This window comes from Amyelois transitella, chromosome 13 (assembly GCF_032362555.1).
Source record: "Amyelois transitella isolate CPQ chromosome 13, ilAmyTran1.1, whole genome shotgun sequence".
Taxonomy (NCBI): Eukaryota; Metazoa; Arthropoda; class Insecta; order Lepidoptera; family Pyralidae; genus Amyelois; species Amyelois transitella.
This window is the reverse complement of record NC_083516.1, coordinates 10,102,655-10,130,199: the sequence shown is the minus strand read 5'-3', so window position 1 is coordinate 10,130,199 and position 27,545 is coordinate 10,102,655. Positions and strand designations below refer to the sequence as shown.

General features: G+C 36.3%; 1 protein-coding gene across 1 annotated transcript; it reads right to left on the bottom strand.

Moving 5' to 3' along the window:
* Nucleotides 1-486: 486 nt before the first annotated feature.
* LOC106137184 (protein yellow) lies at nucleotides 487-27,295 on the bottom strand. Its single transcript, XM_013337972.2, has 3 exons — nucleotides 27,180-27,295; nucleotides 6,050-6,321; nucleotides 487-3,157 (listed from the first exon to the last, which is right to left on the bottom strand). Exons 2-3 carry the CDS (start codon nucleotides 6,312-6,314, stop codon nucleotides 2,046-2,048), a joined length of 1,377 nt encoding a protein of 458 aa, XP_013193426.1. The 5' UTR covers nucleotides 6,315-6,321; nucleotides 27,180-27,295; the 3' UTR covers nucleotides 487-2,045.
* Nucleotides 27,296-27,545: the final 250 nt, after the last annotated feature.

The window sequence follows — 27,545 nt, the reverse complement described above, 5'->3', positions numbered from 1 at the left end:
TACTAAATGACATTGTGTCAGTTTATTACAGAGTCCACCCAGGTTAAGACCTCAGTCTTTGAATCTGTCCCTTGATTGACTTTAGACTTAAAAAGAACATAGTGACTGTTCTGTAGAAAAGCATGGTGTAGTAGCATACATTATGCTTTTCTTCGCTATTATAAATTACACTAAATTATTTCCTTTGTCTTGTTTTACTATATCTACGATGTAAATATTTATTTTAGTCGGGCCCGAATCATCGCTTTTTTGGATAAAGATCCAATAAAGAGGTAATAATAAGATGGGAAGGCCTAGACGAACGTATCTTGATCAAATTAAGGACGTCCTGGCATAGGGTCAGGTCAAGAGTACCCGAAACCGCCAAGCTTGCACGAAGAGAGTTATGAATGTGGATGAAGCGAAGGAAGTATGCAGAGACCGTGACAAGTGGAAAGATGTAGTCTCTACCTTCCCCTCCGGGAAAAAGGCGTGATTTTATGTATGTATGTATGTAAAAAAGATTTTTTTAAGCTTGCAGCATTTAATTAACATAAAATATATTTACAAAGAAATACTTAATGTACAGTGGGCTACATATAAAAAGTTACATCCTTCGCACTACCTTTGTGTTTTTTTATATGTAGCTCACTGTATGTTAGCTAGAATAGCTTAAATAATATTATCACTTTTAAGGCACAAACATCTATGTAAGTACATAATAACTTAACCTCACAGAAATAATTGTTAAAATTAGTATTTTAATTCAACTGAAACACTTCAAATGATTCATAGATCACAATAAATAATAGTTCGGTAACATATAAGTACCTATATCTAAAAAGTTACAAATTTGATGAAATGCGACTAACATAAAAACAAAGAAAAAACAGATGTAGGGTAGGACGTCAATTACGAGATAATTTAAGACCGCGAATGAGTTGTTTAAATGCATAAAAGTGTTTAAGAACATAAAAAACAAAAAAAAACTAAAAACATAAAAAAAATCACGAGGATCTCATAAAATTGGTACAAATATTTAAAGGGCCACTGTAATGTATGTTAAACAATGTTAAATGATTATGTTTCAGTGTTTTCTTATATATTTTTGATATAAAACAAAGTACCTTAAGGTTTATTATATAACGTTTTTGAAATCAGATTTTTATACGTAGAAAGGTTTCATATTGGAATTGTGAATTGCTTATAACTAGCTAAAATAATAATGAAATAAATTATAAATAAAAAATGACACGAAACTGTTAATTATAAAAACTTCACAATATCAGATTCTGTAAAAATCAAATAAAAGAATTAAGTTTTTCTATTTGGTTATACAGATAATGACTGAAAAATTTGTGTAATCCTTTACAAAGCCTTTACATCGTTTTGTTTTTATTTATTTAATCGTATAATGCATTTAACAGCAAGCATGCAAAAAGCTAGCAACAGGCTAGCAACAAGTTACTTAGTAAAATTGGACATATTTAACAGAGATATTTTTAACATAAACGCATCAATTCTTTTTTTGGGCTCCTCTCCAGACAGGTGTGAACGCAGCCGATACTTACGCCAAGAGGACAAAACATAACACAACATATAATTACGTCTATATCCCCAGCGGGGTAGACAGAGCCAACAGTCATCAATAAACTGAAAGGCCACGTTCAGCTGTTTGGCTTAATGATAGATGCCAAGAGGATGATGATTATGATTGACGATGAAAGAAAAGTATCCTAACAAGTGGATCCTCTGGAAAATATTTTTTGTCTACATCACAAAAAATATCATCATACCAAGATTAATGTTACATACATATTTAATAAAAATCGTGATTTTGATCAGAATCAATTTCGAACTGCTCTTTAAAAAGTCAATTCTTTATAAAATACGATTAATTCTTTAAAAAAAAACATCAACCAAATACCTAATCACTCACACAAAAATCAATTATATCAAAAAGTTGATATTTAAAGGAATAAAGAAATCAGAACTTGAATTTTAAAAAATTTTAGATCAAAAATTGGTTGCTAAATTACAAGTTTGCCCTATTATTTCATTATAATCTACTTAGAAGCAATAACACCAATAAAACAACTAATGATAGCTAGTACAACTAAAGACAGAGGAGTTCTAACGCTTGCAGAGTTTGGCTTGAGCTTAGTGGTGAGTTTATTCGTAACATTTTTAATTTTATTCACAAATTTATCCAAAATATCTGTCCTAGGTGTAACGTCACACGCAGTGTGGCTTATTGCTTCCAAAACTGGAGCAGAGAAAACCCTAAAGTTAACCTCATTTGCATCCAATTTGGAATACATCCAAATTGGCATTTTGTTTGAAAGAATCCAAAGGTTATCGTTATAGTCGACTTTAATATCGGTTGGATAAACCATCGTTTCGTTGTTCATGTAAATCCTGCCTTGGTTTTTCATTACATATTCTTTGTTTGAAGTCTTCCAGCAGGCCACAGCGTCTAAATTCACGAGGGAGTAAAACAGAACACCGGTATTGGGGTCGACGAAAGAAACACTCGATTGAGCGTTCGGTCCTCTGTTACCCAATAACTTGAACGCTTCAAAATTGCTATCAGCTACGGATGTGTTCCTTAAATATTCAGTTGATACGGAAAACTCGTTGAAACTGGCCATCGGGTGGAAGTACAAGGTGCTGAAGCCGTCAGGGTTGGGGCCGGAGATACCCATGCCGAAAATGGCGTCGGTCCATGTGAATGTGAGGTTCCTGACCGTGAAATTGCAGGCTAACGGGTCAGGGTTGAAGAAGTGGTGGGAGATTCTCCAAGATTCGTTTTTCTCCCACGAGTATACAACTATTCCCGCCTTGCCTACGTCGCCGGCGTATGCGTAAGTTTTGGAACAATCTGTGTCTTCTACAGCGATGTTTGCAAATCCAGAGTCTTCCTTAACTTGGTCATCGGGAATGGTATATTTCCTGAGAAGATTGTCTGTTTTCAGGTCGTAGACGATGATCGCTGGAAGATACTTGGTAATGTTAGATTCAAGATTCCCAATTTTGCCATTGTCAAGAACCCACAATCTGCCGCAGCGGTCAGCCCTGATTCGGAATGGTGATATAATTTCGGAAGGTTTTCCGTCAAGGCCGGTGGAGTGCGCTGCCCAGCTTGGATATGGCATGAGTTTTGGAGAAGTCGAATTATCTGGAATGAGAGAAAATTCAGTGATTAGATATTTGTCATGATGTAGGTACCAAAGCACATTTCTAATGAATTAAAGAACTAATAACTGCTCCAACTTTAATTAAAAAATACAACGAAATAAATCCAAAAGTGAAAAGTATAGTTTTATTCTGTTATACATTCAAACTTATTTGGGGGTCTAATTCCAGAATCGATGCATTAATAATTCGTACATAAAAACTTCCCAAAGCATCTCGCGCGGGATAGACATAGCCAACAATCTTGACAACACTGATAGGCCACGTTCGGCTGTTTGGCTTAATGATAGAAATGAGATTCAAATAGTGAGGTTGTTAGCCCATCGCCTAAGAAGAATCCCAAGTTTAAAAGCCTATCCCTAAGTCGCCTTTTGCGACATCCATGGTAAAGAGTGGTCCTATTATTTCTATCTGTGCCAAGAACCACACGGCTTCACTATTTTCATTTAAATTTATAAGCCTTAAAACTCTAAAAAGAAGATCATAAGTTCGCTCGATTTCGCTTCGTTCGTTCGACGGCCTCTGTGGCGCAGCGGTAGTACGCTTGTCTGTGACATCGGGGGTTCCGGGTTCGAATCCCGGCCAGGGCATGATGAGGAAAGAACTTTTTCTGATTGACGTGGGTCTTGGATTTTTATCTATATAAGTATTTATTATAAAATATAGTATCGTTGAGTTAGTATCACGTAGGTAACACAAGTCTCGAACTTACTTCGTGGCTAACTCGATCAGTGTAATTTGTCCCGTATATATTTATTTATTATTATTTATTCCGTTTGCCATTGCACCTGACATAAGGTCAGCAGCCGTTGAACCCAAGACCTTGGAGGCCTGACATTGTCTCCGAGGTCCCGCTCGGACGTCCGCTATATTGTGTAATGAAGGTAACGTGGTCATAAGTAGATTTCCTTGGGTATGATTGATTTGTATTCTAATTGGCTAAGATAAGGTCTGATGTAGATACGTTATTTTTCTTTGAAAGTGAAAATGTATTTGAACTTGACTTAGCATCTTCTTCAGTAATATAAGTATGATGATTTTCATTAATATATATTTATACTAGCTGTCCCGGCAAACGTTGTTTTGCCAAAATTATTTATATAATTTTTAAGTAATTTGTAGTTAAAAAAAAATTAAGTGTGGACAACCCTTAACACTTAGGGGTATGAAAAATAGATGTTAGCCGATTCTCAGACCTACTGAATATGCATGCAAAATTTGGTTAAAATCGGTAAAGCCGTTTCGGAGGAGTACGGAGACAAACATTGTGACACGACAATTTTATATATAAGAAGATATATATATATATTTTTATTTTCGTACCGTGACTTCATCCTTTTACTACGTTTTGATTATCTTCAAATACTCTTAAATTTGTACCCTTAAAATTAACTATCAATATAATATAAATTATTTAATTTTGTTTTTATTTAGTATCCCTTTTTATAACTTCAATTAATTAATATTTCTTTCGTAGGATAACGGATAACACAGTTACGAAAGTCTGCTTGATAAATGACGTCACTACGACTTGATAAAAAATAATTAAAGACATACTGAATCACAAACATATGCCTATTTATATGGCCTCTTTCATTTAAGAAAAAAAAATAAAAGTACCTAATAGGTTAGAAATAATTTTATACCTACACATACATACATAAAATCACGCCTTTTTCCCGGAGGGGTAGCCAGAAACAACATCTTTCAAAAAAGTTTCACTTAGCCAATTTATATTAAGATATATGCATAAATGAGTCAGATTTTGTGTTTCACTAACTTCTATTTGGAACAAGCAAGTCTGTGAACTACGCACGTATTGAATTATTTATCACCTTTGAGCTAGAGCCTCAAACATTTTAACGTGTTGCAATAATTTACATTTAGACAAAAATTCTAAAAATAGTCAGGAGGGGTCGACGCTCCAATTTTTTTGTCTTCAAATATTTCCTGAGAGAACTGGTAAAAAAAAAATAGAAATTTTTTAACTGACCGAAGTATGTACTTGAAAAAAATTGACAGAAAATCGATTTATGAGATCGATATGCCAAAAATGCTATTTTTAGAATTTTGTCCGCATGTTTTTATCTCATCACGCGCAAATCATCCTTCCTATTTGAATGCAGTATTTTCAGATGTACGAGTATTAGGTTTGGTTCAACTTAAAAAATGTTAAGTATATGTACTTAAAAAATTGCCCCTCCACGCTCTAACGGGCAATACAGGGCTTTTATGCATTGATATTGTCATTTAACTTTTACTTTTCTATTAAAGTAATCGTTGACTTAATATTCCAAAACAAGTCTACAAACAAAAGATATCCACTAAAATGTTTATGCATCGGAATATACACAAAAGTACAATTTCCGAAATCAAACATGGCTCTCACGCGATTCAACATCATCCACAACACGACATTCATGAAGGTAAATATTAGTGAATCAGCTAAGTAGGTAACCAAAGGTTTATTTCTGTGGGAATTTAGAGAAACACAATAAAAATAGGAGAATAGGTGTTGGGCTACAAACCTGTCACTATTTGAATCTCAATTCTATCATTAAGCCAAACAGCTGAATGAGGCCTATCAGTCTTTAAAAATGTTGGCTTTGTTTACCTCTAATGGGATATAGATGTGACTATATGTATGTATGAACAATAAAAATATAACTCATAAAGCAGTACAAGTTGTTACATATTTTTTTTAATCTACTTGAAAATTTTATTATTTTAAAGTAGGTAAGTCTTAAACACAAAATTAAAAAATATATATATTTCCTTACTCTAGATGAGTATGCTAATTCCCCTTGACATCCTCGGGAGAGTAATGGTCCTGTTTTTTAATACCAAGTAACACACAGAATTGAAATAAACTCACCGTTAATATTAATATAGTTCAAACTAGCCGGCACTCCATTCCTCCACCTCGGCACAGTTATGAACAGTTTCTCCTGATAAATCTCCAGGCCCATAGGAATGTTGTTAACCGGTATAAAAGTCCTCGCCGCTATGGCCTGATCCCTGGCTTCTGGAGTCGGGAACTGGTAGTCCAGCTGCTTCCATTCGAACCGGATGTTCAGCTGGTCCATGCAGAAGATGGTTGACGCCAAATGGAAGACGATGAGGCTCGCGAAGACCCTCATTTTGAAGCTGGAATTATAGAAGTTAAGTTTTAGTAAAGGAATTATAAAGATGATGATATGATAGAGATAATGAACCGTGTGGTTCGCGGCACTAATACAAAAAGAAAAGGACCACTGCAATTCTTGCCCATGCATGTCGTAAAAGGCGACTAGGGGAGGGGCTTATAAAATTGGGTTTCTCTTTTAAGGCGATGGGCTAGCAACCTGTCATTATTCTATCATTTAGCCAAACATCTATTGGTATTTTCGAAACTGTTGGCTCTGTCTACCCCGCAAGGGATATAGACGTAATTAGATGTATGTTTGTACGAATTCATTTATTATATTTGTTACTAAAAACAAATTAATACGATATCTATCCCTTATCCCAATTTATAAATGCGTGTACACCATTGACACACACTCCCGTGGTTCGAACCCGGGACCTTGTGGCTTGGAAGCATTACCACGACCCCTTAATAATATGATCCTAGTTAACCTTTATACAAGCAAAATATGAATAGTCAGTTGTTTTTTTAATGATTTTTATTATTGCGTATTTTCAAATTAACCTACAAATAAAAATTTTAGCTTCGCAACGCCCGCGCAGATATGCATCGCTGCAGTTGTTTTAATTGAAATTATAATTAACTCAATACCTCGACACGTTTAACCTTTATTCTGTAGGTTACAAGTTTTCTACTGAAAATATTAAAAAAAAATATTAAGGTATAAAAGAAAACTAACTTTAGGTCAGTTCTCAGCTAGATGGTATGAAAGTTCTTTATAATGGTGTAAGGGTGTACCGAGAGAGGATTTCCCAAAATTAACATACACACATATAATCACGTCTACATCCCTTGCGGGGTAGACAGAGCCAACAATCTTGAAAAGACTGATAAGCCACGTTCAGGTGTTTGGCTTAATGATAGAATTGAGATTCAAATAGTGACAGGTTGCTAGACCATCGCCTAAAAGAAGAATCCCAAAAATTAATACCGAAATTTTTCCTTTTATGCGGGTGAAACCGCAGACAAATACCAGTAAACGTTTACATACAAAATGGAAAGGCAGGCCTTGACCACGGTCAGCGCAAAAATTTGATTGTAGTCATAAACAGACCTCGAACTTTACTTCCTCATAAAGTTATACTTTGGTAGATATACGATTATGTAAATGAATGAGCGATCCACGTTTATATAAATATAGAGGCCGCCCGCGACTTCGTCCGCATGGAAACCCTATCAATCCCGCGGGAACTCTGGGATAAAAAGTAGCCTATGTGTTATTCTGGGTCTTCAGCTACCTACATACCAAATTTCATGGTAATCGGTTCAGTAGTTTTTGCGTGAAAGAGTAACAAACATCCATACATCCATACAAACTTTCGCCTTTATAATAGTAGTAGGATTTTACCGACTTTGATAACACCTGTTTTTTGTTATAACTAGAAATAGACCAGCGCGGCTAGTACGGAGCGCGCGATGCCGTTTTTATCGCGCGATCAACTGTCGTTGACCGGTTAAAGTCATAATAAATAGCGAAGTTATTCTTGGACTTCACCTACCTACATACCAAATTTCATCGTAATCGGTTCAGTAATTTTTGCGTGAGAGAGTAACAAACATCCATACTCACAAACTTTCGCATTTATAATATTAGTAGGATTTAGTGTCCATTGGTAATGCGTATTGACTTTTTCGCATAAACCGGTTCGAATGGAAATAGAAATAATATAATATAAATATAATAAATACTTATAAATATACACAGGACAAATTACACAGATTGAGTTAGCCTTGAAGTAAGTTCGAAACTTGTCTCACGAGATACAAACTCAACGATAGGTACTATATTTAATAATAAATACTTTTATAAATAAAAATCCAAGACCCAGGCCAATCAGAGAAAATTCTTTTCTCATCATGCCCTGGCCGGGATTCAAACCCGGGACCTCCGGTGTCACAAACACACTACCGCTGCGCCACAGACGCCGTCAAATGAAATATGAATGCAGGTCTAAAATCATAAAACTGCAGAGGTCATTGCCTTAAATAATAATAGTAATTAAGGCAAGTTCTACACATTATCGATTAGACAAACGTATTTTGTGGTCGTGTGGTACCCGGCAATTTAGAAAAGGATGACTCCTTTCCTATGAATGCCGTAAAAAGCGACTAGTGGAAAAGCTAATAAAGTTGGGATTCTTCTCGTAGGCGATGGGCTAGCGACCTGTCACCATTTGACATATTAGTATAGTATATGTCACTATTTTCAATTCCATATTTGGCCAAACAGCTGAACGTGGGCTTTCAGTCTTTGCGAGACTGTTGGCTCTGTCTGTCCCGTAAGGGATAAAGCCGTGATTATACGTACCTATGTAAATATGTCGTCATATTTATATATTTATATCATCGGGTGTCGCCCTCTAAGTCTTAATTATTAATTTTTAATCAAAACGCTCGCTTTGCAGACTGTGTGTATTGAGCTTTATTTATAAGGTTAGGACTATAAAATTATGCTTACAAACTAGGTTATCTGAGAATACTATAATCAACGGTGCTGCTGAGCGGGGCAAGAGTGATTTATTTCAATAAATACCAAATTCTATTTCTATTTATTTAGGTAAACCTTTTAGGTCTTTCAAGACTGTTAGCGTTTTACGCGACTATTTCGTTTCTCATCATGCCTTCACCGGGATTCGAACCCGGGACCCAATGGGTCCCAGAGGTGACAGTGTGTGCGCTTGACACTACCGCTGCGCTACAGAGGCCGTCTTTTAGGTCTTATGGTATTTGCCTACGCCCCCAGGAAAGTGGTATATGACCATTTGAATGTACATATGTATGTCAACTTGGAAAAGCTATAAATCAACCGTGTCCTCGCTTTGCATAGAACATAATATACAATACGTCATATTATGCAATATTTCCACAATATGGCAACAAGGCTGAATTTGCATGGATTTTTCCATAATTCCTTGCGTATCCTACTTAATATTATAAATGCGGAAGTTTGTGAGTACGTCAGGATGTCAGTATGGATGTTTGTTGTTCTTTCACGCAAAAACTACAGAACCGATTACGATGAAATTTGGTATGTAGGTAGCTGAAGACCCAGAATAACAAATAGACTTTTTATCCCAGAGTTCCCGCGGTTTGATTCCACAGAACGAAGTCGCGGGCGGCCTCTAGTTATAACATAAAATAAAACTTTATTTATGACAAGTAAGGTCATGAAGGCTTTAGAGATAGAAGTGTTATGATTTAAAGTTTACCGCGAACTTAGGCATCGCTAGAACTTTATTCTCTTTCGGGGTATACAGAGCTGAAAAATAATTTATTATACATTTATTTTGATGCTCCAAGATCTTAAAAATTATTTTGACAAATCCTACGTAACTTTTCAGTTACAAAATGAAACCAGCAATACGAAAGTTATCGCGTTAGAAATATCCATACATACATGCAAAAAATGTAATTTTTCCTCAAAGTTTGTTGGTAAGTAGTTGAAGTAAAAGGACCATGTTTTGGCAAAGCTTAGTGTATTTTTTTTAATTATTGCCATCCGACCTACGAACCCAGGACTCCTTCCCCTAAAGTGATGTTGACCTTGCCTAAATCCAAGAGCATGATAATGTGTTAAATTTGTCCTTTCAAGATTTTAATTGATTTATTTAGGAACACCAACAGGTTAAATGATCACATTCTAAAAATACACTCACAAAATTAAATTCAAGCATGCAACCCAATTACAGAATGGCACAACTTTTGCAAAAATAAATTAAGAATCACCCGATTTTTATTTTACTCGTAGGTAATACAATCATCGGAAGATGTGCTTCTCGTGGGAATTTCCCAAAAACCCCTTACATAGCTGAGGTTTGCGACCTTATAACAAAGGTATAAGATATATATGATATATATCATACAACTTATGTTAATTTATGTATTTTGAGTGGTTTTAGTCGTTGCTAAATGTGAGTCATTAATTACTATTGTGTACTTATTTAGATTCCCACGTCAGCGCAACTTTTTAATAGGCATTTTTATAATTTAACTTAAATCGCTATTTATTTAGTTAATATGGCCGTGTGGTTGCCGGCACCAATAAAAAAGAGATTAGGACCACTCCTTCTCTTTCCTAACTAAAGACTAAGGGATAAGCTTAACTTGGGATTCTTCTTTTAGGCGATAGGCTGGCTACCAGTCACAGCTGAACGTTGCCTATCAGTCTTTTCAAGACTTTTGGCTCTTTCTACCCCGCAAGGGATACAGACGTGACTATATGTATGTATGTTTAGTTAATACAAAGCCTTGCTGATAATTATAAATACAATTTTAATGGAACCTATGTACCTATTTACAGTTTATTTCTAGATTTGTCGTAAGTATATAATTGACAAGGAAACAGAACAATCGCAGGATTACGGCATCTAGCGTTTCTACCGGCGATTACGACTCCTGCGCACGTCACCTTAGCACGTGACAATCATTTGGATTTAATTACCAGTCGATTACCTAACAGTGTCACGGATTACAGAGAGGATGCATGGATCATTGAATTTCCGAAAATCTTTTCTACAAAAACTTTCTTCTGCGTTTTGTTGTCTTCTTTCTTACGGTGAAATTTGGTATGTAGGTAGCTGAAGACCCAGAATAACATGTAGGCTACTTTTTATCTAGGAGTTTCCGCGGGATTGATAGGGTTTCCATGCGGACGAAGTCGCGGGCGGCCTCTAGTAGGTTTTATTTTATAGCGTATGTATGGCGCGTATGTTAAATTCTTCTTTTAGGCGATGAGCTAGCAACCTATCACTATTTGAATCTCAATTCTATCATTAAGCTAAACAGCTGAACATGGCCTATTGGTCTTTCCGAAACTGTTGGCTCTGTCTACCCCGCAAGGGATATAGACGTGCTTATATGCATGTATATTATAGTCAAATAATACTATACATACATACTGCATTTCTATATCGGGGTAGACAGAGCCAAGTCTTAAAAGACTGAAAGGCCACGCTCAGCTGGTTTCTAGGCCATCGCCGAGTACCTAATCCAAAGTTTAGTCCAATAATGCTACCATACCAACATACTTCCATCTATCCAATCGCGTTCATATAATTGAGCAGTAGGATTAGAAGCTAAAAAAGGTCAGACTAGGCCCAGACTCACTCACCCACGAGGCAAAAATTCCGATTAGGACGAGCGAAGGTGAACGACATTCATACCTACATTTTAAATTGACGGACTGACTAACCCAATATCGGAAATTAATTATCTAATTGGTTTTCTTGAAGCAGTAGATGTTATAGTCATCTTATGTACAAATATCTTCGTCACACACGACACGTCGTTATCACTTACGCGGTAGACATACATACATAAAGTCACGTCTATATCCCTTGCGGGGTAGACAGGGCCAACAGTCTTGAAAAGTCTGAAATGGCCACATTCAGCTGTCAGCACGATGATAAAATAGATTCAAATTATTAGTCGCTTTTTTCATCCACGGGAAAGAAATGGAGTGATGCTATTCTTTTTTTTTTTTATTGATACCGGGAACCAAACTTGTTATAATATTGATATTATTTGATACAATATTGAAATTCGAAGGCCATGTTTAGTTGGAAAACTTAGTGATAGAATTGAGATCCAGCTACCCCGGAACATAGCACGTAAGTCGGCGTTTTTATCCCGAAAAAAAAACTATTGCTGTCCCTTTTCACTTCATAATAAAAAAGCGAAACGGCGATAGCTTTCGCACTATTAAAACGAAGTCGCGCGTGCCATGATTCTGAGCTAAATGAAGACTTTAAACCTTATTTGCATTTATAAGTAGCACATATTATATATATCGTATCTTGATCAAATTAAGGACGTCTTGGCAAAGGGTCAGGTCAAGAGTACCCGAAACCGCCGAGCTTGCATGAAAAGAGTTATGAATGTGGATGAAGCGAAGGAAGTACGCAGAGATCGTGGCAAGTGGAAAGATGTAGTCTCTGCCTACCCCTCTGGGAAAGAGGCGTGATTTTATGTATGTATATTATACTAGCTGTGCCCGCGACTTCGTCCGCGTGGAATAGTTATTTTGGGCATCATATTTATTTTTGCAAACATCCTCCTCAGGCGGTCAGGCGGTCACACGTATTAGAAAGAACGCTGGTTCGCCGTATTAAATGTTTCGCTGCAAATTGCTTATAACGACTATATCTCACAACCTATTCGTCTGATTTATATACTGTAAATGGCAATTTTAGTCTACATGAAAAGCCGAAAGTAATAAACGTATTTATTTGGATAAGGATTAATACTGAATTAAAGAAAATTGGTTTCAAAATAACTTATGTTTTTAATGAAAAATAATCTTAAAAAATGAACATAAAAGTGGTTATTGTTAGTAAACCTTAAGAGATAGATATATGCTCTCGCGGACTTTTTTGTGGCAAAAAATGAGTACTTCACATCTTTAGTACATTGTTTTACTATATCTTTGTTGGTTTGCGCAGCGTTCGCGTGGAAAGCTCGCAGATGGCCGACTCATTCAACTTTCACCTGCATTGTTGACGTTTCCCGTAGGAAATCCGGGATAAAATGTAGCCTATAGCCTTCCTCGATAAATAGACTATCTAACAGTGAAATAATTATTCAAATCGGTTCAGTAGTTTCTGAGATTAGCGCGTTTAAACAAACAAAACAAACTCTTCAGCTTTATAATATTAGTAATATAATAGTATAGATCAGTATAGATATACCCCGTGTTTTCAGGAAACTTCTTAAAAAATAAAAACAAATTATAAAATTTATTATAAAGGAAGAAGAAGATATAATCTTTCTTCCACCTGGTGCATATCCCAGGTCTTCCTGACCTGGAGAGGTTATAATTGTTTTTGGAATACCCACGTACGAATCGAAGGGGCAATTGTCTATTCATGGATACATTTCTTCGAGATGGGCGCGCCACCAGTCAGCCCTGACATTAATGAGAGTCATGACACTAGATTGAAGATATATATGTGATGAATATAAATTACTAGCTGTACCCGCGAGTTCGTCCGCGTGAAATAGTTATTTTGGGCGTCATTAAAGCCCCCAAGGATGAATAATTTACCCAGTTTTTTTTTTCACATTTTTGCATTTTTTCTTTGCTCCTTATAGTTGCAGCGTGATGTTATATAGCCTAAAGCCTTCCTCGAGAAATGGTCTATTCGACGCAAAAAGAATTTTTCAATTCGAACCTGTAGCTACTGAGATTAGCGCGTTTAAACAAACATACTCTTCATTGCCGTGTGGTTCCCGGCACCATTACAAAAGAATAGGACCACTCCATCTCTTTCCCACGGATGTCGTAAGAGCCGACTAAGGGATAGACTTGGGATTCCTCTTTAATGTAAATCCCTGCCAATCTAAGGTCTGCCGCGCCGATGGATGCATGGCTAGGGGCGAGCCTAGTCTCGAGCGTGCCACTTCCGCCATGGGGTTGGGCGACCCCCAGGTAATGGCTAGCCTTACCCTGGCATGCGGGGCTCTGCTGGGGCGGACAAAATTTTTCCCTAGCGTCTCGTGGGAATCGCATTATGAACCTTAAAAAGCATATAAATGGCGGCGATGGTGTCCGCACCCCATCACGTCTCGTTCCCGGCGGGAGCGGTATGCGGTCTGCTGAAAGCCGCTTTGCGACGATGAATGTAAGAGGAGGAATGAAGGATAAGATTGAGGAAGTATGCCAGATGATGGATGAAAGACGTTTGGATGTGTTGTGCGTGAATGAAACGAAGCGGAAAGGATGCGACGCGACGCAGCACGGCCCTTACACGGCGTATTGGTCTGGAATTTCCAGTACCAGCCGAGGCTGTCAAGGGGTCGGTCTAATTCTTTCTGCACGAATGGCTGAGTGCGTGAATGAGTATGAGTGTGTCAGCCCTCGTCTTCTATGGATTAGACTGAAAGTTGGAATCACTCGGTTCTTCGTTCTAGGTGTTTATGCACCTTGGGATGTGGGTTCGAGGGGTACAACATCAGCAAAAAGCGAAAACGAGGAGTCCTGGAATAGTGTAAGAGAAGTATTGAAAGTTACCAAGCCAAATGAGAAGATTATTATGTTAGGTGATTTTAATGGATGGGTGGGTGTAAAGCGTGATGGATATGAAAAGGTGCTTGGTGCGTTTGGTGACGAAAAGGTGAATGATAATGGAAGAAGTGTATTAGAAATTTGTCTAGAGTGGGATCTTTTTGTGTCGAACTCAATGTTTCAACATAAAGAGATCCACACCTACACAAGAGTGGAAGGTATTTTAAAAAGTATGATAGACTTTGTGATTGTAGATGAAAGATTGAAGAACAAAGTGCTGGATACCCGTGCATATCGCGGTGCTGGCATTGACTCGGACCATTTACTGGTGATATCCCGGATAAGGGGTATCTTCAATCGCTGGCGGCACAGGGTAAGGGAGCAAACCAGCGCTTTGGAAAGAGTAAAAGTAGAAAATTTGCAAGATATGGATGTAGGTAAGAAGTATATTAATAGACTGAAGGATGAATTTGAAGATTTAGATGAAATGAGCGATATTGAAGATGGATGGAAGGAACTTAAAGAAAGAATTGTGAAAGTAGCTGTTGAAGTGTGTGGTGTAAGTAGAAGAAGGAAAGGAAAAAATCACAAAAATGCGTGGATGAGTAAAGATGTGCAAGAACTTGTGCGATTAAAGAAGAAAGCATGGCTGGATTTGTTAGCAGCAAAAGCTAACTTAAGAATGCAAGAGGTTATAGATGAAGATGTGAATGAAGCACGTAAGGAATATAAGAAAATGAAAGATTTGGTTAAGAAAGCTGTGATTAGAAAGAAAGAAGAGTATAAAGAGGATTTTGATAAAAGGCTATCAGAAGACTTTCAGTCAAATCTGAAAGTATTCTGGAAATCCGTAAGGTCAGCCCGAGGAAATACTATAACCAGAGAGCTGACTAGGATCAGATGCCAGGATGGTAGCGTTGTGAAAGGAGAAGAATGTGTACTAAAGATATGGAAGGACTATTTTGAAAGTTTATTTGAAAAAAAGGAAGGAAATAAGAAAGATTTCTGCTATAGCGAAGAAAAAGAGAATGAGATGGAAGGCGAAATTGAAATGTTCGAAATTGTGGAAGCACTTAAGAGTATGAGAGCGGGAAAGGCTGCTGGGTGTGATAGAGTGTCGGTCGAGATGCTTAAAGCAGGAAAAGGCGTAGTAGCTAGTCAGTTGTACTGCCTTTTCAATTTGTGTTGGAGAAGCGGCCGAGTACCAAAAGATTGGTGTAAGGCTGTTATCGTGCCACTTTACAAAGGAAAAGGGTCACAGCTGGACTGCAAAAATTATCGTGGTATAAGCCTGCTTAGCGTCGTCGGCAAATTGTATGCTAAGGTATTGATTAATAGAGTCAGGAATGAAACTGATGACAAAATATGGGATGCTCAAGCGGGATTTCGAAAGGGAATGGGATGTACTGATCAGGTCTTTTCCTTGCGGTGCATAGCCGAAAAGTTTTTGGCCAAGAGTCAAAAAGTCTATTGCACATTCGTAGATCTGGAAAAGGCCTATGACAGAGTTGAGAGGAATGAATTGTGGTCAGCACTTTCTATGCATGGGGTGAGCAGTCTCTTAATACGAGCACTGAAATCCTTATATGAGGATTCGAGTGCTTGTGTCAGGATAAACGGAGCGCACACTGAGTGGTTTAAGATTGAGAAAGGCGTTAGGCAAGGATGTGTTGCGTCACCGTGGCTGTTCAACCTATTTATGGATAGCTGTTTGACAGATTTGAAAGAGTCTAAAAGTGGATTAAGGATGAATGAGTTACTCGTCAAATGTCTGCTCTATGCCGACGATCAGGTTATACTGGCGTCATCAGCGGAGGAGTTACAGGAGATGGTAAACTGTATGCATGAAGGTTTAAAAGAGAAAGGAATGAAAGTGAACGTAAGTAAAACTAAAACACTGGTTTTTGAAATGGAGAAAGAAATGACAGCATGTAATATTTTGATTGGAGGAGAAAAAGTGGAGCAAGTGAAAGAGTTTGTATATCTAGGATCAAAGTTTACATCAGATGGCAAGTATGATAGTGATATTGAAAGGAGAGTGAACGCGGGGAACATGGTGAATGGAGCTTTGCATGCCTTTATGAGCAGTCAGAAACTATCCAAAAAGGCTCGACTGGCTGTGCACAGGGGCGTGTTGGTCCCGACATTAATGTATGGGAGTGAAAGTTGGGTATGGCAAAAGAAGCATGAAAGCAGAATAAATGCAGTGGAAATGAGAGCGTTAAGGAGTATGATGGGTGTGAAATTGAGTGACAGGATAAGGAACAGCGTGATAAGGGAATGTTGTGATGTGAAAGAAGATGTAGTTACAGGAATAGAAAAGGGTATGTTAAGATGGTTCGGTCATGTGGAGAGGATGAATGAAAGCAGGTTGACTAAGCAGATATACAAGGAGAGTGTGGAGGGAAAGGTCGGAGTGGGAAGACCTAGACGAACGTATCTTGATCAAATTAAGGACGTCCTGGTAAAGGGTCAGGTCAAAAGTACCCGAAACCGCCGAGCTTGTATGAAGAGAGTTATGAATGTGGACGAAGCGAAAGAAGTATGCAGAGATCGTGGCAAGTGGAAAGAGGTAGTCTCTGCCTACCCCTCCGGGAAAGAGGCGTGATTTTATGTATGTATGTATGTATGTATACTCTTCATCTTTATAATATAAGTATAGATAAAAAATTTGTCAAAAAGAAATAAGTCTTGTAGTAGATTTTTTGAACGAGCTTGTCGTTCAAAAATCTATCCCTCTCTATTATTAATAATTTGATGTAGTTTTCCCAGAGTTTTTCGATAGCATTAGCACACATTTATTCTGATTTCTTTCTGTATAAGAACCAAAGATAAAGGATTAAGCTTTCGCTTATGCAGAAGACATATGTATATAATAAAAAAATGTGTTTTCATATTTGTTGAACAACCAAGTTACTACGTAAGTGAGAAAAAAATATTTAGATCATTCCATAAATAGATATTACTCATACAATTCCATACATGATACCTACCTACACGACACCTTTAAAAACACACACAATTAAAAACTGAAATGAGCAATAAATTACCTGAAACAAAATGTATGAGTCACACACACACATTCAGACTTCCATACAATTGTAAATTGAATAAGGCAGCTACTGTATGAAAACAAACAACGCCTGCGCATATAATATTTTGGAAATAATAATAATGTTAACAGCAATGAAGGAATGTGACCTAGCTCGAATTACAGGTGAATAAAATAGTTCTTTCAATATTTGTATCTCAATTCTGTACATACATACATACATATAGAATTGAGATTCAAATAGTGACAGGTTGCCAAAGACATTCATGAAAATGAGATGGAGTGGTCCTATTATTTTTTCTATTGGAACCACACGGAACTCGAGTGTTACCTATATTTCAAGTTTTCTTTATTCCTGAAGTTTCCTTTCGTTTTTCCTGAATATTCTTAAACTAGCTGTGCCCGCGACTTCGTCCGCGTGGAATAGTTATTTTGCGCATCATTGAAGCCCTCAAGGATGAATAATTTCCCCCGTTTTTTTCACATTTTCCATTATTTCTTCGCTCCTAATAGTTGCAGCGTGATGTTATATAGCCTAAAGCCTTCCTCGATAAATGGTCTATTCAACTCAAAAAGATTTTTTCAATACGAACCGGTAGTTCCTGAGGTTAGCGCGTTCAAACAAACAAACAAACTCTACAGCTTTATATAATGTATAGAAGATTATTATACGAATACGTCGTAACTTAAAATCGTCCATTCCGCCATTATCCTGTCCAGGACTGAAGTTCCCCTAAATTTGGGTGTGACTCACAATACTGAATCGATTTGTGAGTCAGAATACCAAAAAACCATACATTTTTAAACGGTTGGAATCCGTGATTGGTCAAAGCCTGTAATGATAGTTTGTAAGCTTTTACATATTTGTAAGATGAGCCCTAAGGTGATGCATGCAAGCTTACCCTACAAATTATACACGTAATCAAGGCACATACATACATATTGTCACGTCTATATCCCTTGCGGGGTGCACAGAGCCAACAGTCTTGAAAAGACTGAATGGCCACGTTCAGCTATTTGGCTTTATGATAGAATTGAGATTCAAATAGTGACAGGTTGCTAGCCCATCGCCTAAAAAAAGAATCCCAATTTTGTAAGCCTATCCCTTAGTCGCCTTTAACAACATCCATGGGAAAGAGATGGAGTGGTCCTATTCTTTTTTCATTGGTGCCGGGAACCACACGGCACCAAGGCACATACAGACATATCTTTGATAGCAGATATTAATTCTGCGCTAACCCAAGGCCAGGTCGACAGCCGTCTACTTTGTTCATGCTCTGCTAATTACAAGCATGCGCGAATTTTATTTCATTAGCAATGTCTAAAATATTGGGTTTTATTGCAGTTAGTTGAAAAATTTTTGCGTTGCATTATACTACTATTAGCTGTTGCCCGCGAATTCGTTCGGAATTAAAGTCTTTGTGGCATTTATGAAAAGTACACGACGTCATTCTCCAGACTGTTCTTCTTGTTCTTAGTCCACGCAAATAATAAACCTCGCAAGCCACGCCTCTCTTCCTTGCAGCGTCATGTTTTGCTTATCATGCGGCGCGGGTGAATTTTATATTGTTATATTTAAATTGTATATTGTTATATTTATATAATTAAAACTTTCTAAAAGGCTTAGTTCTGCAGCATACGCTATTCGTCGTATTAGGCATTTGACGGATGTGGCAACTGCTAAGCTAGTATATTTTAGTTATTTTCATAGTTTAATGTCATATGGTCTACTGCTTTGGGGATCAGCAGCAGACATACAAACTATTTTCATTTTACAAAAAAGGGCAATTCGATATATCTACGGTCTTAAACAAAGAGATTCCCTTAGAGATTTTTTCAAAAACCTAAATATTTTAACTTTGCCCTCCCAATACATATTCGATAACATCATGCATGTTAGGAAAAACTTAGACTCTTTCAAAAAAGTAGGTGAATGTACTAGTAGATCACTGCGGAACAATTACAAGTTGTCGATCCCAGCACATCGGCTGGCTAAGGTAGGGAAATCATTTCTGATTAATTGTATAAGATTTCATAATAAATTACCAAAAAGTGTTCTTGAAATGAATGATAGAAAATTCAAACAGTATATTAAAGTTGAGCTTTGTAGGAAAGCCTATTACAGCACGGATGATTATATTAATGATAAACATGTGTGGCCCGAGCTGGACATAATGGCCTCTTAAATACTTGTGTATTTTTGACATGATCTTGACATAATTTGTAAAGTATGTACATATTTTATTTTATATTTATTTTATTTGACGAAATATTCGTATTGACATAATCAGTTCTACATTCATACATGTTTTTTAATGTAGACAATGTGCATTCGTCCACGATTTAGATTTAAGAGATCTATATTTGTAAATTGACGTCCTATGAAAATGCTGCAGTGTAGTTTGTTCCGCCGCTTCTTCTACACATGCGCTTTGGAAGCGGTAGTAGTTATAATTAGATTTAAGTTATGTGACGTCAATAAGTGATACCTTGTATCCAATTTTGAAAATAAATCTATTCTATTCTATTCTATTGTTATATTTTCTAAGATGTTCATTGGACCGGAGGGCTAGAAATTTTCGGGCTCAGAGAATCGGCATTGCCATTCAAATTGGCAATGCTGCCAGCCTTCTGGGCACACTCCCGCATGTTGATGCTGTGCAGGGACTATACAATTTGTAAATTAAATTTGTTTTTAATCATCTTTTTTTCATTATTTTGAACATATATTCTTGGCCTACCCCTCCGGAAAATAGGCGTGATTTTATAAACATAAAACCTTATCAATGTTTGACTTAAAGTAATTAATCTCATGGTAGTATAAGTATTTAGATAGTACCTACTAGTAAATTAATAGAATGTTTCAAACTATTGTTTCTATTATGTTGTCAGCGTATCTGGAACTAACCGGATTTAACCGGCTCAGTCCTTGTAGATTTTGTATAGAAAATAAGGTACATTTACTGCATATAATTTTTTTTTCTTTTATTTAAAATGCACTTTGGAAATTTTCGTTACGAGCTTGTCTTCAGAGATAAGGATTCTTAATAAGAAACATAACTTATTTCTTAACATAAAACCTGGTTTAATAATACTTACACATAAGCGCCGTGTGGTTCCCGGCACCAATAGATAAAGGAATAGGACCACTCCATCTCTTTCCCATGGATGTCGTAAAAGGCAATTAAGGCAGAAGCTTGAGAAGTCTTGGGATTCTTCTTGTAGGCGATGGGCTAACAACCTGAATATCTATCTATCTATACTAACTACTTACTATCTGAATCTCGATCTTCTATCTGAGTCTTTCAGTCTTTTCAAAACTGTTGGACCTGTCTACCCCGCAAAGGGACTTTAATAATAAAGTACATATACATATAAATGTATGTATAACACGATATAAATAATTAATAAATCACGCACATATTTTTGCGTACCTACTTTTATATGTCACAAGTCTCGTGATGAAAAATGGTCACATGATTTCGTAGTACCTACATAAGTATAGCAATAATATTTAGCTTTCAATTTACAAGTTTGCTTGTAAACAAAGAACAGGTTATGGATTCAGTATTTTTATTTATTTCTAACCGACTTCAAAAACGGAGGAGGTACACAATAGTAACATATTTTTTTAATGAATATTTCAATGAGCAGATTTCTGTGTAAACTAATGAACGTCGTACATAAATTACGTCTTTATCCCTTGCGGGGAAGACAGAGTTAACAGTCTTGACAAGACTCGATTCCCAGGATCAGTTGAATCGCTTAAATGATGATGATGAATGATGGAATAGGTAGGTTGAGATAGTAACGGTTGCTAGCCCATCGTTTAAAATTAAAGAATATCAAGTCTTAGAAGCCTTTTATGCCTTAGAATTTTGAACGAAAGGTATCTACAAATTTGCATTATAAGAAATAATAAAGGTGATACTCAATTTCTGTTTTATAAAAGTGGAAAATATTAAACGTCATCATGAGTATCAAAGTACTTAATTATAAGTATGAACGCACTGAATTATTTTCTGCTTATCCCAAAGCAGTTTTTTTTGTATATTTTCTGTTTATCTACAAAATAATCAAGAGCCCAATTTAATTATAACGTGACTGTATGTATTTGTGTATGTATTAAATATACATACACAAATACATACAGTCACGTCTATATCCCTTGCGGAGTAGACAGAGCCAACAGTCTTGGAATAACTGATAGGCCACGTTCAGCTGTTTCGCTTAATGACGGAACAATTAATTTAATAACTTACAAATAATCCATTTATATTCCAGTGCGGGAACTCATGAAGTGAGAAATGTATTCATTTCGAAATTTCTAGCTCTACGAATGGAAATATTGGAATACTATGCAAAGAGGTTATGGTACCAGATGATTAAATACCAACATAAAATATTTGCCGTGTGGTTCCCGGCACCAATAGAAAAAAAGAATAGGACCATTCCATCTCTCCATAGATGTCGTAAAAGGGGACTAAGGGATACGCTTACAAACTTGGGATTCTTTTTTAGGCGATGGGTTAGCAACCTGTCACTATTTGAATCTCAATTCTATTATTAAGCCGAACAGCTGAACTTGTCCTATCAATCTTTATCTGTTGGCTCTGTCTACCCCGCAAGGGACGTGATTATACGAATGTATGGATTCTCTTATCGCCATTCATTATAATGACGAAGAAATTATTTTATTGAAAACGCTAAGCGATCGTTCCATTTCGACGTCAATACTTTGAGGAATTTTCCGACGAACAACCAATGTGTTTACAAATTCAACACCTGAATATTATGATAAGTTATTAGTAGTCAATGTTGGTTAATGTAATTATGAATATGTGACTTTACCCGATACGATGCAATACGTTAATGTTAAAAATATATAGGTATAATTGGGCCGTGTGGTTCCCGGCACTAATACAAAAAAGAATGGGACCACTCCATCTCTTTAATTTAAGGCGAATAAGGGATTGTTATAAGCCCACCTCTATTGGAAAGGAATAGTCACACTCCATCTCTTTCCCATGGATGCCGTAAAAGTCGACTAAGGGATTGGCTTATAAACTTGGGATTCTTTTTTTTTTGGCGACGGGCTAGCAACCTGTCACTATTTAACTAATCAGACGATATAAAACTCTGCAAATATTACATCTAAACCAGCAGTCTGCATGAGCTATGTAGTATACTCGTACAATTCAAGAATGTGAATCGAATCGTCCTTAACGGTCGTTCAAGATTACATCAAATCAAGCCTCTACACCTGAGTTAAACCTAAGTTAATGTGATTTTGTTACTTTTATTTTTACTGCCGACATATTGACGAAAAGGCTTCTTTGACGGCCTCTGTGGCGCAGCGGTAGTGCGCTTGTCTGTGACACCGGGGGACCCGGGTTCGAATCCCGGCAAAGGCATGATGAGAAAAGAACTTGGATGTTTATCTATATAAGTATTTATTATAAAATATAGTATCGTTTAGTTAGTATCTCGTAACACAAGTCTTGAACTTAATAAACACGAGGCTAACTCAATCAGTGTAATTTGTCCCGTGTATATTAATATTTATTAAGTTTTACAACCGACCTGTAAAACAGATGTTTCTCATTTCGACTGTACCTACTCTCAGTACGATAGTTGTAAGACATAAATAAATGAATGTGACTGTGCTTCCACCTACACATAGTAGGTACTTTTTCAAAGTATATCCCTTGATGGTAGGCAGAGCCAACAGTCTTGATAAGACTGATAGGCCACGTTCAGCTGTTTGGCTTAATGATAGAATTCAGATTCAAATAGTGACAGGTCGCTATCCCATCGTCTAAAAGAAGAATCCGAAGTTTATAACCATATCCCTTAGTCGCCTTTGACGACGTCCATGGGAACCAGATGGAATGGTCGAATTCTTTCTTTTATTGGTGCCGGCAACCACACGACACCAATAGGAATTTAATTATGTTGAAAACGGACTGGCCTTGGTTATGTATGTATTTATTTAAATTTTCATTAAGGGTGTGAAAAATACAGTCATTGGTCATCATAAATAGATCAAAAATCGATAGCATTTTTACTTTTGCATACATACATACATAAACTCACGCCTCTTTCCCGGAGGGGTAGGCAGAGACTACCTCTTTCCACTTGCCACGATCCCTGCATACTTCCTTTGCTTCATCCACATTCATAACTCTCTTCATGCAAGCTTTTTACTTTTAAATGCCTAAAATACCTTCAATACCTTTATCCAAACCTTAATCGTTTAGGTAATGCACTAATAAATTTAAGTCTATGATTTCTGGGCCCTAGAGCCTGCTATCCCGACAGTGATCGGAACAAAATCCTAAGAAATAATTTTTATTCTTATGTCCAGCTAAGAACCTACTTTTAACATTATGAACGCTTCAAGTAAATTTGATAAATGCGCCCACGACGTGAAGCCTTTTTTGCCTATTTTAATCAAACAGAAGAAAAAGAGAGGAGTTAATGACGCTCCATATAGTTCCACCGACAAGAGTTAGCTCTTAAATTTAAGAAGAAAATAGAAGAATTTCGGGGAACTGTTTCGATTCCCTAACAATTTTTGTGGTTTGAAAATGATTAATGATTTTTTTATAATTATAAAATATCGTTTATTTCTTCAATTAACAAAGATTGAACACGGTTTCTTAATGCTAGTACTCAGCTAAGTTAGCATGTTACATCAATCCTTGAGGAGAGGCTAGTTCCTGAAATAGGGTCTTGGGAACCTGTGCTACAGGTAGCTACTCCTCCCCCTCAGATATAAGTACCTATATGCTAGTATTGGTGTCTCGTGCAAGTTTCCGATTGACGCCGTTAATTTGTCTATACCGTTCAGAAGGTTAATGTCGTAAAATAAAATAACTGACAAGGTTTTCGGGAATACAGACCTAATACATACGAAATCGCGGACAAAAACTGGTATTCAAAAAACACATCACACGCATGTGAAGTCGAAGCCTTAGTAAAAACAAAATAGAAATGAGAATACTCGCAGTGTTGACTCAGTGAGATCGATTTGTTTAAGAGACAGCGTCATTTTCTCAACTTTACTACACGTTAGAAACCATTTCACGTCGCTTAATGTAGGGAAATCTTTATTTGTTACTTTGAAATTCTGTTTTATCTTTTTTTTTTTGCGTATTCACAATTGCCACCAGCCACTCACATACCCAGGGGGACCCAGGGACCCAAAAAAAATAATTAATTAGAGTTGTAAAGTAAAATAGGCTTATAAAATTGCGATCCTTTTTTTTAAGCGATGGGCTAACAATCTGTCACTATTTGGATCTCAATTCCATCATTAAGCCGAGCAGCTGAACGTGACCATTCAGTCTTTTCGGGATTACTGCTCTGTCTACCCCGTAAGGGATATAGACGTGACTATATGTATGTAATTTGTAACGATATGAAAATAAACAATCGTATCTTTTAAAATTTAATGTCCCTATAGGTCCATGAACTTTGAAACAATGAATTACAAATTTAGTGGTGCCGGGAACCACACGGCACCACTAAAAAGAATAAGAACACTCCATCTCTTTCTCATGGATGTCGTAAAAAGCGACTAAGGGATAGGCTTACAAACTTGGGAATCTTTTTTAGGCGATGGGTTAGCAACCTGTCACTACTTGAATCTCAGTTCTATCATTAAGCTAAATAGCTGAACGTGGTCATTCAGTCTTTTCAAGACTGTTGGCTCTGTCTACCCCGCAAGGGATATAGACGTGACCTTATGTATGTATGTACAAATTCATATAGATTATTTAAATTTTCTGACCTTCGTCGTATCATACAACACAAGCAGTAGTTACCTGCCTGTGTGGCATCAGTACGTCAAAACAACACCCCATTTTCGCGTCAGGGATTAAAAATACAATAGCGATAGTGTTTAGAATAACAAATAGTCATGAATTCCACACGTAACTTGACGTTATACAATGTACAATTGCCTTATTCATGCGGCACACTAAACTATGATACATATATTTATGCCAATGTTTGTCAAAATGTTACGATTGGAATTCTCTGAAAAGCCATATTACAGAATATAACACGGCCTTTGTGGCGCAGCGGTAGTGCGCTTGTCTGTGACACCGGAGGTCACGGGTTCGAATCTCGGCCAGGGCATGATGGGAAACGAACTTTTCCTGATTGGCCTGGGTCTCGGATTGTTTTTTTATAAGTATTTATTATAAAATATCGTAGCGTTGGGTTAGTATCTCGTAACACAAGTCTCGTACTTACTTCGAGGCTAACTCAATCTGCGTAATCTGTCCCGTACATGTTTATTTATTTATTATTATTAATAAAAGCATAGATTTTCGTTACGTAGGTACGTATAAATGGGAATCTTCTATGTTGGTCTGATTACTACGATTAAAACCGTTTGGTTGTCTCCTCGCGCGCATATTGAAAAAGTAGTAAATTGGGATTCTTTTTTTAGAGATCAATGCCGTAAAAGTTTACTAGAAAATTGACATATATGCAGCTTTCATGATTTAATTGCTAAGCTTACGGAAGTGAGACGGGAGTAGCTTCGCAAAAAATCTAACTTACACAATCCAGAATCATGTTTAATAGCCGCACCTTGGATTCTTCTCCAGAGAAGTAAGAACATGATCGGGAGGAAGAAGAAAAAGTTATAAATTAAAACATTAATTAAAGTTAACATTCCTTGTAAAATTAAATAGCTAAGTACCTACTTACTCATTATTTTTAATATTTAAAGACAAAGAAGGTACTTGTCCGTTTGTTGGTCATTAAAATTTTTCGTCATTGTATTGCATATCTAAATACCTAATTAAGTATTATTTTAAATGGTATCAGTGCAATTAACCGTATTAAGTCATTTCTATTTGAACAAATGTTGCGGACAAATATAATTTAGACTAACTGCTACTATTATCTCAGGTCCTTGGGAATTTCAAATCGTTTCTTTTTATCAAATTTAACAGAAACATATTTTGATAAATACACAAAAATTATCATTAACCACTGGAACATTTTGTAATAAATTAATTAATAATTTAAGAAATTGTCTTAAATTATTAATAAATCTATTATATATACCTACCCGTGGGTCATTATTTTCATACTTACGCAATTTCTTAGAAAACTAAGTAAATAATATCATTGTAATAATGGTTACCAATATTAAAACCTTAAAATAATAAAAAAAAACTAGAACGGACATAAAAAGGTCCTTTAACAGGTTTTAAACAAAAAGTTGAGGAACACTGAATGATTGGAATTAGAATTTTTTATTTTATTTTTATAATTTAACATGGGCTAAGTACTTTTTTTTTGTTTGAAATTTTGAAATATATTTTCATCTTAATTATTATGTCATTATTATTAGTATAGTTTAATTATATATTTATTTTCTCATCTATAATTTTATGTAGTTATTTTTTTGGTGCAATACATTTGCTTTAATATTACAATGAATTTTATTTATAAAATTCATTAATTTATTACCTGAATTTTCCTCAAGGTTCAAACGCGAGATCAAATGCAATAAATCGTTCCTAAACGAATAAGTCTACCAAAGCCGTAGAACATCGAATAAATTACTTCTTAATTAATTTCACGTATTAATTTCTTAAAATCACACCAAAGTCACTAATCCAATTCATCACAGCGGTGACCAAAGTGAAAATTAGAAACATTTTAAAACGAGCAATTAGATACAAATTTGAATTGTATAATCTGTGTTATTTGTTTTTAAAAATAAAAAAGACACTGACCTTCAAAAACGCTCCGAATGCTGGCTGGAAATAACACTAAATAAAGTTTAATACATTTAACAATTCCACACAACGGACGCTTCGTGAGTCTCAATGTAAACTGAGGGTTTCATTCGAGGTTCCGTCTAACCGGCTTTTTCTCAACATCTCAACTAGACAGGTCTTTGTCTGTCCTGCTCTACTGTATACCGTTAGAATGAGATAAACAATGCGTAGTACAAAATTGCAAGTCGCGAGTAAATTGTTTCATAGTAATACAGGTCGTAAGCTGCTGTGACCACACCTTTGTTTTTTCTAAGGATTTGTTATATAACTAACTGGTTTGAGAGCACTAGATTACTGGTTGTAATATCACAGAATATGTCC